The 14,694-nt window shown below is 37.8% G+C and overlaps 1 protein-coding gene across 3 annotated transcripts in view; it reads right to left on the bottom strand.

Moving 5' to 3' along the window:
* Positions 1-14,255: 14,255 nt before the first annotated feature.
* LOC131040062 (uncharacterized) overlaps positions 14,256-14,694 on the bottom strand; it is a 150,284-nt gene continuing 149,845 nt past the window's right edge. For all 3 annotated transcript variants that reach the window (XM_057972953.2, XM_057972954.2, XM_057972955.2), the window contains exon 7: positions 14,256-14,511. In XM_057972953.2, the coding sequence (XP_057828936.2) occupies positions 14,271-14,511 (241 nt within the window). In that variant the 3' untranslated portion in view covers positions 14,256-14,270. The remainder of the gene's footprint in view (positions 14,512-14,694) is intronic.

Genomic DNA, 14,694 nt, shown 5'->3' with positions numbered 1-14,694 from the left:
TAAGAGTCGTCCCCGTCTGAGCAAAGTACCGAACACACCACACAGGATTGATTTCCAAGAGGAGTACAGAGATTTAATTACCATGCTCAACAGAGTCACAGGAGCACCTCATGCCTTCTATTTTGAGAAATGGATGTTTTACTTCATCCAGGTGATTGTTCAAGGAAAGGGTACAATACATTGGGCTAGGATAATTAGCCATTGCTTGGACGTACAGTTGAGAAGACTCAGGGCTACTAAGTCCTTCCACATGAGTTCATACGTCATCTATGCCTTAATCAGGAGCGTTGAGTACGTAGGACTACCTCACAGAGGAGTGATTGGAAGAGGACCCGGCGAGGTCAGAGTTTGTGAATCCTATACCTACTTGCATCATCCACCAGGGAAGAACTACAAGTTAATCAATGATACTTTCACGATGAACATCACAAGAACGTTGCAAGGAGGGATTCACAACAGATTATCTCAGGATGCCCAGGAATTCATCAAGAGGTACGGTGCTTGGTTCATTCAGTTTCCCAAGTTCACTTACATTAGAGTGCATGGATGTCCTTTACCTCCATACATGTTGCCGAGGTACCCGACAGATAGAATTGTGTTACTTGAAGTAACAAGGCAGTTGGCAGCATATGTGAAGGCATTCAGACACAGACATCAGAATGGAGTTCAGGTACCTATTATTTTGGGTAATTCAGTTGAGGTATGTCCTAATGTCTTAGCCATGGATGACGCAGAGAAGGAGTTAGCCTTGTATCCTTTTCATCTTTTGCTTGGAGGAATAGTTTTGATCCACATGGACACTTAGAGGAGACGGTCGGTAGAAGATTTAGACATGAGTACCAAATTGAAGATTTTATGATGAATCTCCTAGATGATCTCGAAGTGAAACGAAAAATACATTCTAGATTGCCTTTGGATTTCATCAGGAAATGTAAGATTTACAGAGTAGCCGACCAACCTCAGGACAACGGCAGGCACATCCAATCTTCATATGATAGAGAAAGCAAGACAATAAGTTTGAATTGGAATGAGCCCGAGGCCGTGGATTTAGATGATTTGATGGCACCAGTCTTGTCTTGTACTCGCAGATGGGTAGACGTTCAGCATCAGAAGTTGAGAGAACAAGGCATAGCCATGTCTTTTACTTTGGAAGAGAAACCAGCCGAAGGTGGAGCCAGTGTTAGTGAAGGCAATCCTAATCCTAGGAATTCAGGTGAAGGTAACCTTCGATGTGCCAGTGAGGGCAATCTCCATTCGAGAGGTTCAAAGAGAAAGGAAAGATCAGAAAAGAAAGAGCCTTCCAAGAAAAAGCAAGGTGTCAACAAAGATCAAACACCAGGTACTTCTTCCAGGCCAGAGGATAGAACAGTTCGAGTGGAAGAGTCCATGGAGTCGATGGTACAGAATGACAGACAGGAGGAAAGACAGGCACAGCATGTTTCATCCGATGGATCTCTCCAAGACTATGATTTAGATAATGATAATGAAGTAACATCTCCTCCCAGACAAGAAGAAATAGTACACAAAGAAATTCAAGTTCAAGAGACAAGATCGAATATCCCAGATTGGTTGAAGGAAAGATTGACTAAGGTGATCGTAATTGAGGACGAGGACAGTGCAATTGATTTAGAAAGCCTCGTGGGACATTCACATGTGACAACAGAGAAAAAGAAGGCTACAAAGATATCCAAGATGATTCGAGATGAGACTGGATCTAGAAAACTGCAGATAGCTACACCGGCAGCAGACAAATATGAGGGTGAGATCCTAGCAGAAGACTACCATATACAGACTATTGAGTTAGGACCATCCACAGCAGAGCAGACTTTAGATGATGCCACCGACACATTTGAGGCATTGAAAGACAAGCTTAGAGAAGAAGTGGAAAAGAATAGAAAGCTTGAGAGAGAGAGAGGTGCATGGAGGACGTATTTCAGTCACATCAATGAACCTTTGGGACGTCAGGATCCAGTTAGATCACCATTGCAGGCATTGCCCCTTCAATCAATCAATGAAGCAGAAAGATTCAGGAACCTGGTCCAGCGTACATGTAGTTGGATGGATAGATCTCACACGGTGGCCATTGAGTTTGTTACAAGGATGTCGAAGATCACCCATCAGGCTATCCAAGTTCTTGGGATTATTCACAGATTGATGGCAACAGTAGCTGCATTTGCTCATACCAAGGACGTTGTCATCCCTGTCTTGAAAGTTATAAGACACACATCCAGAAGAATTTTAGCACAAGAGAGGATCTTAGAAGGTGATTCTCACAGTTTGTTTCAGTGGTCAACCTTACTCCATATAAAGAGTGTTCTCTTTGAGGACATCAGTGTTAGATGTGGTCAAGTTGAGGAGGTGATCAATCCGATCCAGGACAGAGTATTTGAGGTACTTCGTACCATTCTTGGCAGAAGGATCGAGGTCGAGACAGATGTGGATTTACAAGAATTTGAGGATAGAATCAAGATCATCTTTCGCAAGGACGCAGATGTTACAGATGAGCAGTATGATCAAATGTATGCCACCATGCTCCTGATTGATAGAACAAAAGAACTTGAACCTACTTGGGACACAGCTCTTCTAGATGCATTTGATCAGGTTATCCACTTAGAAGAGAGTATCAAGAATCTTCCCGAGATTCCAAGCACAGAAATCGAAGGAATCGTGACAAAATTCATTGCATATGCTAAGAAAGAGAATTGGAAAGGGAATAAGATTCTAGATGAAAGGTTGTTACAGATGACATGACATCTTATTTCTCATTGGTTGATACCTCCTAGATTTTTGTGCCAAATTTAATATTTGGCTATGTATTTAATGTTGTTCAGTAAAAAGGAGGTCATTTGTAACAAACCCTAATTAGGGTTTAGGTGTCATGATCTTGTCCATTGATTTATTTTCAATCTGGACCTTTCATTGTAACTGGGGATGCTATTTATACCCCCATTTTTCATTTCATTTGATAATAGAAAAATAGTGAATAAGTGTGAGAGATAATAGTTGATGTAATAGAGAGATTAGAGTTAGAAGCAATTTTTATTTTGTAGCAAGATTGAGTCTTGAAGAGAGAAATTCAAGCAATTGTTGTATATGATGACTTGGAAATCAATAAAATATTGAAGTTATGGTGTTTTGTTGCAAATTTCTTAAGTTATCTTCATGGTTGTTGGATGTACTTGAATCACGCTCAATCAAAGTAGTTTGTTAATTTGAAAGGCTAAGTGTGAGATTTGATATTTGGTAGGATTCGCAATCCAAACCACTAGCTTCTTGCTGATTGTAGGAACGCCTTGCGTGGTCGACTGGAAAACATTTTGAGTCCTTAACCTTCAAGCATTTTCGCATCTAGGATATGTACCTTCGTAGTAGTGTCCTTGGTCTTTGATGCATTGAATACCATTATTACCTTAGAAGATCGCACTAATTTCAATTGAGTTGTTATCTTATGGCAAAATTGAAGTTGGTTGAGTCTTGCCAAATCTCATTCATGCTAAGTCGTTCATAGGGTTAGGCTAGATTAGACTTACTTAAACCCTGTCCTTTTTCCATTTTTTGAAAGTTCCTTTTAGTTTAGTAAAATCTTCGAGCTTTTGAATCCGTAAGACGCCTTGAAGGAAACAGCAAATCACATCATACCACTAAAAAGCTTGTCCACACGTGGAGACCCCACTAAAAGAACCTTGGAGTCCATCTAACTGATCCTTTTTGCAGATCTTCAGCAGTTAGAGACTATTTTCTCAAGAGAGGATAAGATGCCTGTCGGTATTTTATTCTGTGTATGATTGTGTACAAAATACACGTCAACAGGACCTTGAAGTGACTAGTTTAAAATATAGAGTCTATCAAAAATAAACCTTGATGTCTGCTAGCTTTAGTCAAAAGAAAGGGAAGTGTGATACCACACTCTAGTAGTTCATTTTTCCATAACAAACAAGCCAGCACACACTATAGTCTATCTCTTTTGGAACATCCATTTCTTGAGTAAATTTGGCAATGAAACTCTCCATTATAACTCAAATTTTGGGGGATAATGCAAAAAACAACTCAAAGAGAGAAAATTCAGCTCAAAGTAGTAATCAAAACTAAAACCCATAAGCTTCATTGAGTTCAACTGAATGTTTCAAATTGTCTAGATCATTGACCATAAAATCTATGCATAGGACTCAAGTATTAAATTTTCTGCTCTATTGAATAAGTTGCGAATAGCTTAATCCTCTATTTGCCTTAGTTATCACCAACACCTTCAACTATAAAGGGAGAGCATTGATTCACTCAACACACTAATTCATGTTGAGATACACATGGATACCCAACCAAGTCTATCCTACAAAGATCTTCTTTTCTCAAACACTAAATGCTCATGGTTGAGATTACAAGATTCAATAGTAATATCATGCTATCGTATCTTTCATAACAAGGCCTGCATTTCTCAAGTTGTGCATCGAGAAGCTTCTTAAATCTGCTTTGGGAGTAGTCTAGAGTACATGTTAGTGAAGCTCTTGTTTCATAGAAGATTGAACATGTGACTTTTCTCAACTGTTCAATGGAACACCCCACTGTCACTAATGAGCTATACTTTGTCACTTCTATGAAGAATAGCTGACATAAGACCCACACACTCATCAAAGTGTGAGAGTACACGAAGCTATCTTAAGGCCACCACCACCTTTTCCCTATCAAGCAATGGTAGATCCCAGGACATTTATACATTTCTTGGTTTATCTCCTTGCATTTTCAGTTTAAAAGAGATATGTTATTTATTTCCTTAAATAAAGCTTTCTTATCTTGCATGCAATTAGTTAGCTTTTCTTTCCATGTTTAACACTTGATCTCAATAAGAATCCCTCCTAGAATATTGAGCATGTTTATCAACCCAAGGGTGTTTGATTTGGGAGGTTCATCTTGCATCTAGCACCAAAATTTGGTGAGCCATTGCAGATAGCAGTGACAGAGTAAATGCACACTGATTGTTATAACTTCCTACTCATGAAAACAGGAAACACATAATATTAGAATAATGATATCATAGAGTATATTTACACTTGTATGTAATAAATAAGTTTGTTGCAGCTCATTGATTAGGTTTTTGAACTTCCACTAATGTGGTAGTTGTAACGGTAAATTTCTAGATATATATATTGTTTTGCTTTCTCCATGAGGAGTCAATCTTTTTGTTTCATCTATTTTCCTTGTTCATACTAACATTTGTATGAGAACCACTATTTAGTCTTGTCGAAGAAGTCAAAAGAGAAAATCATGGGTAGCTAACAAGGCATCTTCAGAAAATCATAGAGAAGAATCGAGGCATTTCTTGTACTTTTAGAGATTGCGGTCATTAGGGCACAGTTTTTACACAATTGCAAACATGTCAGAAACAATTTAAAGGTCACACAAGTCATATTTTTCTCTTTAGACATAGATCAAGCACAGAAAATCACGAGTATTAAGGATTGAAAATTTGCAAGCAAAAAGTTGTGTAATCATTCTCAAAGGAAGCACAAAGATCACAATCACAAGGGTAGGCGAGAATCACAAAAAAGGGTTAAAGTTTAATCAATGCATAGCTAACGCACACAAACAGTGCCAACAAGTTCAAAGTATTTCCATATTTTATTATCTGCCCTAAGTCTAATTTTTGTGTAAAAATCCAAACTTTGTCAATAAAAACTTAAAGGATTTCTATGTCTGAATGGGTTTTGCAAAAGGATTAGGGTATTGGAAAAAGTTTATTTTCTAAGGTACTATGTAAATGGACAATATACAAACTTTAGTACTGCCAAAAGCATAGAAACTTACCAAGAAAATTAATATCTAGTGTAACAAGATACTATCATTAAGCATTGGATGGGTAAAGATCCTAGGCATTGAAAATAGGCTTGGCAACAACCTACTTGATATTGACAAGCGTCATAGGGAAGCTGTATTATTAGTACAGTTATCCATGTCAAATGATTTAATCCCCTAAGTCTATAATGCTACATCTGCATTTACATTATGAGATAATCTGAAAAAGAAAAACTTATTTATTACAAACACGTGTAAATTCACTTTATTATATCATTATTCTAATATATTCTAATACATAATTAATAGTAAATAATCAACTGAGAAACATCGCCATAGAGCCACTATCTTACCCTAAAGAAGTATTAAAGATGGTTACCATATGTCCTTATCAAGAGATCTCTATAAATAAGAAAAGGTAGCACAAAAAGAGATCATTCACTCTTCAAGAGAAGATATGTAATGTCCCCTTCTCAAGAATGAACAAATTAATTGAAGACCCGCAGCTATTTTATTTCCCATAGGCTAAAGGTCATAATAAGGGAAATAGTAATTAAAAGCATTGTAAGTTGGGCTAAATCATCTTCTCATAAGGGCAATTTCAAAGTTATTGTACAAATGAAAGTCCGCATTGTTGTGACCTAATCACACATGACCCCATTCCAAATGGGGACCCCCTACTTTTTAGGTCCTCTTGGTCTTTTGGTTTTGGTTTTGTGGGTCTTTTTCGCGGTAGTCTCTTTGGTCTCCTCGGTTTGCAAGTGTTTTGGGTGAATTTGATCAAATCTGCAAGTTGTTTGGGTAAATTTGACTAAGTCGAACTCATTTGGTCCATTTTAGGATTTTGCCTTTCACACTTAGATTTGAGGTCTTTTCGTTAGGGTTTTGAAAAAAACTGAACATTGCATTGGAATCAGGACCCTTCAACGAAGCAACTAGTGAAATTTGAGCAAATTCTAACCAACTTTCTATTTTTTGAAAGTTCCTATTTTTTAGGGAATTTCACTACCTCCCGGATTGTCTATATTTTGCCAAAATTCAAACTTACTATTTTTAGTAAGTTTCTATTTTTGGTAAGTGTCATACTGTCTTGATTTGCCCTAATTTTGATGTTTTTAAGTACTTACTATTTTTAGTAAGTCTATTTTTGTTAGGTTCTCCATAGGCAGGGGTCCCAACACTGAAGGCAAAACATTCCTGAGAATATTCGTCTAAATCTGGAAAATTGAAAAAGCAGACGGTTGATCAAAAAAATGGCTGTGTGGAATTCTTTCCTGAAGTGGAAAGCATTGAAAATCTCCTAAGGTAGAGAAAATCCACTTCAATCCCAAATGGCATCCAAATCTGGAAAATGAGCAAAAATTGGCCAAGTCTGGTGAACAATCAATGTGGGTTCCAAAATGGATGGGTGCCAAATTTTCCTCCAAGACAAGGAATGCTTCAATATGTCATTTCAGCACCAAAGTCCAAGAGTAGAGCGCTAGATTGGGGTTGTGAGGAATTTTCCTCCCACCCCAAAATTCCTTCACTATGTGGTTTTGGCGCTCATGACTGGGTATACAACACCAAAATGGGGTTATGGAGGAATTCTCCCCTCGAGCAAATTCCTACAGACCATGAAATCCACACCTAAGCGTGGAGGGTGGGCGTTAAAGTGAGGATTTTTCCTCCACAAGTAAAAATTCCTGCATACCATGAATTCAGCACCCAAGGTCAGGTGGATGGTGTCAAACAAGGGTAAAGGAGGATTCTTCCTCCATATGAAAATTGCTCCATGGCATAGAAATGGCACCCAAGGTTGAACTGGAATGATTGATCAAGGAAGAAAACAAAATTCCTCTCCCACACATGGAAATTCACCAAAGAATGAAGAAATTTCAAGACGAGAAGAAAAATTGGTCAAGTGAGAGAAGTTTTCTCTCTCCTGAATTCTAGAGCTAAAAATGGAAAATTTCGTTAAAAAAATAGGAATAGTAATGAATTGATGAGAAATCTCCCTCCGAACAAGATAAATTCAAAAAATGCGAAAAAATTCTTCCCGGATAAAATTCTCTCTCCAAGAATTCTCTCTCCAAAAAGCCCAACAAACATGATTTCTTTCCAAGTGGATAAACTTTTCAAAATTCTAAGTGGAAAGGCAAAATCTTTCAAGATATCCTTTTGAACTGGAAATGGAAAGATTTTCACAATCGGCGAGTTGGCAACATGCAAAAGGAATATTCTGAATTTATGACGCATGACTTAAGGAATTATGGAAATTTCCATTTTTGAACTCAATGATAACGGCAAGACCCGTTTGCATGGTGAGTTGTCAAGGAAAGTATGACGCATTTTTAAATGCAGCTGCCAAGTTTAACCTCTCGCCAACTTAGCAAATTGGTGAGGAGAAATTCTATTTAAACGATGAACCTCAATTCATTTCTCACACGCGATTTGGAGGAATTTGAAGTTAGAGAGGTGGAAAAAATAAGATTCGAAGAATTTATTTATTGTCCAGAAATTCTTGTTCACGGAGGTTCTATTTTATTCCACATTGGGAATTTACATGCTGGAATTTCTTCTCCATCATTTTATCTTAATTCCTTACAACAATTTTAATGTTAATTTATTTTGTTTTGTAGGAATGGCGAAACTCAGCAAGGGTGCGGCTACTTCCTGGCAGGTGCAAATTAAAAACGAGATGAAAGGATTCCTTCCAGAATCCAAGATTATTTCTAAGTGGAAGGAGATCAGCGATACCAACCTAGAAACTTTCCCGCTAGGAGCTTTCCGGAACAAGATTTTTGGAACAGTTGGACGTTCTCCGTTAGCCACTGCTATCAAATTTATTAAGAGCGGAATCGTCTCAGCCGGTGGTTTCCCTCTAGTCGTCCAATGCTCAGAGTTGATCTTAGAATGTGCAAAGCATTGTAATCCTGAAAGAAGAACAATTCTAACATCAGACAACAAGCTTCTAGCCAATCTGACCGGGAGGCAATTGGAGAAACGTTTGGAATTCCAGCATTCCATTCCATGACATACAAAACCAAAGATAGGGCGGCAGTGGTATATGAGACTAGTGTTGAAAGATGTCGGGATTATTAACAAAACCTAGATGGTGAAGTCAAGGCCCCATATTACGAAAATGCCCAAGCAGATCACTAGTTTTGATTTCAATCAAGAATATGTCGACCTGATGATGAAGTTGAATAGGATTATGGGATGTTTGCATGCCTTCACATTTGAAACTTGGATGTTCTTCTTCATCGGTGAGGTTATGAATGCCAACGGGATAGTGGATTGGGCAAGATTGATCAGTCATTATGTGCATGAACAATTGAACTATTTGAAGGAGAAGCAGACCCAATACTTTTACATGAGCTCGTATGTGATTTATTTGTTGGCAAGGAGGGGGAACTTTGATGGCTTGCCAAGAAAGGAGCACATGGGATGTGGGCTAGAACGATTCAAAGTCCACGAATGCTATCTCCAATTGCACTTGTACAACACTGATTCTTTCAAGCTGGTGAATGATACGTTCACAATGTATTTAACCAGACTGTTGCAAGGTGAACTTCACACTAGCTTGTCGCCAAAAGCCAGGGCCCTGATACAAAAAATTGGAGCCTGGTATATCCAGTTTCCAAAGTTTATTTACATCCAAATCCAAGGATTTTCCTTCCAAACGCACAAGCTACCAAGGTATCCAACAAACAAAATGGTATTGTTGGAGCTCACTAGGCAGTTGACTGCTTACGACAAGATTTAGAAGAGGAAAGGGAAGCTATCCATTGAATTCCCTATTGTCCTAGGTGACTATGTGGAAATGTGTCCGACATTGGCAACGGCTAAAAAGTCCCTTGAAGAGTTGGCATTTTATCACTTGACATTCCATATGACCAGATCATACTTTGATCCATATGATAAAATCAAGATGGTCACCGGAATGAAATTCAAACACAGATTTCACCTGGAAGACTTTTGGGCTAATGCCAAGGATGATCTTGATATCAAGAAAAGAATGTTTTCCAGATTGCCCCTTGACATGATCAGAATTGGTTAAATTATTCAGGTACCAGATCAAGTGAAGGAAGATCCAGATGTGATTCAGCCATAATTTGAAAAGTTAAAGGATAAGCCTATTCAGGGCCCGAATTGGTCAAAACTATAAATTGATGATCTAGATGTATTGGCTAGACCAGTTTTGAAATTCACAAGGTATTGGAATCATCTACACATCAAGACGCTGAAGGAAGGGAATGTTCGCCTGAGCTACCAACTAATGGGAAATATGGATTCCCATAGTGATGCCACAAAGGATTCATCACTGGCCCATGCTGAGGAAGGTGAAATCCAGCAAGAATTGACTAAGCATAGTAAAGGAAAGAATGTTCCCAAGAAATCAAGAACAACGAAGAGGAAGGAAGTTCAACTAGAGGAGCCTCAGTAGAAAAGGCCAAGAGTAGAAGAAGCGCAATCGCCAACCAATTCATCCAACATACAAGAGGTTGAGATGTTTGAACAGGAAGCTCTAAGAGGTCAATCTCAGGATAATATTTTTGTTAAGGCACCAGCACAAGATGTGCTCAGCTTCAGTGCTTCTCACAAACCTGTCCAGCCAGCAGCTCGAAGGCAAGAGGTTCCTTCACATCAAGAAGAGAAAGACCAAGATGGCTTCATTGAAATCATTCTCAAAGACATGGAGGAAGTTTCACAGGAGCAAGTACACATTGAGGTTCAGGATCAGCCAATGGCCACTCCTAGTTGGCTTAGGGAAAGAATGAGAAGAGAGACGGAAGAGGAAATGGATCCCGCACAGGAATTGGAGAGACTTCTGAGCAGGATGGATAAACCAACTGAAAAGAAGGCAGCTAGAAAATTTTCTAAGATCACACGGGATGAATCTGGATCCAAGAACACTTGGCCGAGCCTATAGTAGACAAAGATAGAAGTGAGATCATGCCTGATGAATATGTGATCAAGGAAGTCAATTTGGGTTGTGCATCCACAACACAGGTAGTGGAAGATTTTGAAGAATCTTCCTTGGCCAAGAAGGAGAAAATGAAGAAGATGAAAGAAAAGATTAAAAAGCTTAAGAGTGAAAATAAGGTGTTATGTGAATATGTATGGGGTTTTAAGCACCCACTCAAAGAGGAAGATCCATTCTTTGTACTACCCTCCTCTCTTCCTAAGGAATCTATTGATGACATTGAAGAAGTCAGGAAAAGAGCTCAATACTCTAAGGAGTGGGTAGAAGATGTTTTCGCTTCAGCTGGAAAGTTTGTTGATGACCTGGTTCGTTCTCATTCTAGAATTCTTTCTATCTTGAACAGGTTGCAAGTTGCGGATAGTTCATGGGACGATGTGCACATTTAATAAGACTTAATTATTCTACGACTCAAAGCATTAATGAAAATTCCCAAGTTGACATTGATTGACGGCAAAGTTGTCCAAGAGAATGATGTTTACGACTTCCCGCAATGGTGTTCTGTCGTTTGCACTGGAAAGGGATCTTTTGAGAGATTCAGCAATGAGTCTGCTTCTTTGAAGGACTCAATAAGGAAAGTACAAGGAGAAGTTCTTAAGGCTGTTGAAACATTATTTGCGAGAAGATTGACTGAGGAGGCATTGACAGTTGACTTCCTGAGGGACCGGTTGCATGAATATTCCTTTGTGGAATCATTTTCCAAGGCACATCTGGAAAATGTTTCCTTGTTCTCCAGCACGATGCAAAGGATTCAAGAAGCGACGGCGGATTGGGAGAAGTTTTTCTCCAAGTGCGAAGAGGAAATTTTCTTGCTAGAATTTTCGATGGAGAATGTGCCAAGTGTCTCCATAGGAGAATTGGAGGTCGTCATCACCAGATTCATCACATATGCCATTAATGAGTGGGATCTTTTGACTATATGACATAGTGGCACATTCATGACAGGAATCCTTGACCAAGTGGCGGCTGAGTTAATGCATGTTGAAGTAGTGGAGCAACTTTTGCATGTAACCATTGTGTTTTAAGAAACGATGGGGCATTTATGACATTATGGACGAACTTGATAGATAATGGTGCATTTAATGCATAGTGGATGCCATTTTTAACCGGCAGAAATTTATTGTAAATGGGTATGACGGGCATTTAATGTTTATTCCCACCTTGTTTCATCATGTGTGTGGAATCTTTTGGGTCAAACCCTAATTAGGGGTTGCATGTAATCAAGGCTGGAGGCCTAAATAAAGGGGTTATCCCCTCATTTGTAAAGGAAGGAAAGATTGTCTGAGATTGTTGCGATAAGCTTTGAAGTAGTAAACAGTAATACATTGTTCTTTGATGGTGTATACTTGTCCTATTTCACAGCTTGCATGGTCTTGCTTTCCTCACTTAAAAGTAGATTTATTTCAAGCATTTTAGCGAACAAAGTTGATTGCATTGTTCTAAGGTGGATCATTTGCTCATACCTTTTGTTAATAGCTGATTGTTATTAACAGTGCAAGGTTGGACTGAGCTATTTGATGTGTGCATTTAATCCAAATCATTGAATGGATATTGTTCTCTGATGGTATTCGTTGGTGATTTGAAATCTTTTAAACACAGCCCTTGAAGATTGCACCCGCTTCATGTAGTTGTCTCAACATGGCGAAGTGAAGTACGGTTGATCCTACCCCAAGCATTGTTGTCTGTCGAGTTCTTAGTTTTAGTATAGATTTCCTAAATCCTTCCTATTTTATTTTCGGCATATTTCAATCAAAAAGTCCTAAAAATTGAACCATTCATTGCCAAATCATTCGAAAATTTCCTTGAAGTTATAAACTTGCTAAAATCTTCTTTAAGTGTGTGTAAGTCCCCTTGGATTACCGGCATATCACATCAAGCCAACTGAGTCACATCCATTGCATAATCGAAACCTTGGGGTCAATTGTTTGAACTTATCGCAATCTTAGCATACAATTGAACTTTGATCAAGAGAGAATAAAGTGACCATTGGAAAACTTTATTCTGTGTTGGTGTGTATAGTCACAAAACACATGTCAACTCACATGAGATATAAGACCTATGTAATACTTTATTTTAAAAGTTCTTTTAAAGCACTTCAAGGGAGAAAAGTAAAAATTAAATGTAATTAAGGGCCAAAAGGAGGCACCTATAAAGGAGAGACAAACACTTGAGGCAAATCATCTATTGTCATTATTTTGAATTCAGTTTTCAGATTCAATCATTCAAGGATGAAACCCCTTGGTGTGTGAAATACGAAGAATGAAAACCATCGTAGTTTCTAATTCGGGCCTAAGGACGAATTCCGAGGAAAACCCTCATGCTCTTTGGTGGCAATTCTATTCATAATTCAGGGATCACATTGAAGTTCATTGCAGCAATTTATTCCAGCTAGAGACGATTCACATTTGTATGAAAAACAGAATATTATCATTTTTTGGCAATTTCAGCAGGGTTTAAGCACTGTATAGACACCACCCTACATGTTAAAGGGCTACCATACAATCCTAAGTCACTGCCCTTGGCAGTCGTCATACCGATTCAGATATTTAGTAACTACTGCAAATTTACCTATATCCTGTGCCAGATCCCTACAGCAGCATTGTCCAACAGCTGGTCTGATCTGTACAGTCTGAGTGTACTGCTAATATTACATGAAATAAACTGTCATTTTCGGTGCCCAATTTCAGAATTGTTTGCTGCTGCTAAATTAATGTTTAGTCGCTAAAATTTGTCCTTATTAATTGCTTTCACCAACATAACATATGAAGAATATCTTAGGGATTTCTATACTGATTTATCTCTGGTTTACTCATGTGCTGTTCAAGGGTTAATGCTAACAATTTTAGTTGTTACTACCAATCATTATCATTAGCAACCAGGTCTGAAGGTTTTCATGATACCTGATTCGCTGGTTAATCTCTGTCATTTCAATGCAAGAATATTTGAACCAAATTCTGAAAAATTATTCTTGACATATTTATTGGAATCCTCAGTTTGCATCATCATAAAATACCATAAAATTACTTAGGGTTTAGGGCATATTCAGTATTTCATTTGAGTCTTCTATTAATCAAATAAAATTCAAATTACAAAGAGTTAGCATTCATTTTCATCTTCTCTCATAACATAAAATACTTAGGTTTTAGTTACATAGTTCAGCATTTACTTCCAGCATTTGTTTTTTGTCTTTTCCATAACCATAAAATACAAACAAAAAAAGTAATATCTATTTCCAGGGTTCTCAATAGGGGGTACCACAAGATACTAAATACATGTAGAAAATTCACCATGTGAATTATTTCATAAAAACTAAACAGTATATAATCCACCTATAACAAGCCAATAAATCCTAAACAAGATATAACAAACTTCTAAGGACATGCAAAAGGTTTATTGGCAATCAAAGACTTATTATCGTATTAAATGTTTGAATGTTTCTATATTTTCAAAAGCTGTTGAATCTTTATGTACGCATAAGATTATTGTAACATATATCCATTGCACAAAAAATGTTAGATCAAGACAAGTTACAAAGAAAAACCTTTGGAATTTGCAAGACTGAAACTTTGGAGAATATATCTCTTGGAACATTTGCCAATTCATTCACCAAGAATTTGTCAAGTTCTCCCCATATAACAGTCACTGGAATATTTAATTTGACTTGAGGTTTCTTTCTGAGCCAATATCCCCAGAATATTGCTCGATAATAGTTCATACTAGAAGTGACTGATCCAGGTACCGACCATGCTTGCACATACCTGAATTCACATCAAAATAGCAATTATACAAAAATACAAACTACATTTATATTACTGTAAGAGTTATGAGCATCCTTCAAAATTTTAATTTTTAAATTATATTGTTCTTTAGATATGCACCACAAAGCCCAATGTATGCATTTCTACTTAGCTTCATATGGGTTTTACAAGATATCCTTTGGA

Source organism: Cryptomeria japonica, chromosome 10 (genome assembly GCF_030272615.1).
Source record: "Cryptomeria japonica chromosome 10, Sugi_1.0, whole genome shotgun sequence".
NCBI classification, from domain to species: domain Eukaryota; kingdom Viridiplantae; phylum Streptophyta; class Pinopsida; order Cupressales; family Cupressaceae; genus Cryptomeria; species Cryptomeria japonica.
Note: the sequence above shows the minus strand (reverse complement) of the source record. Positions and strands in the feature narration are given on the sequence as shown.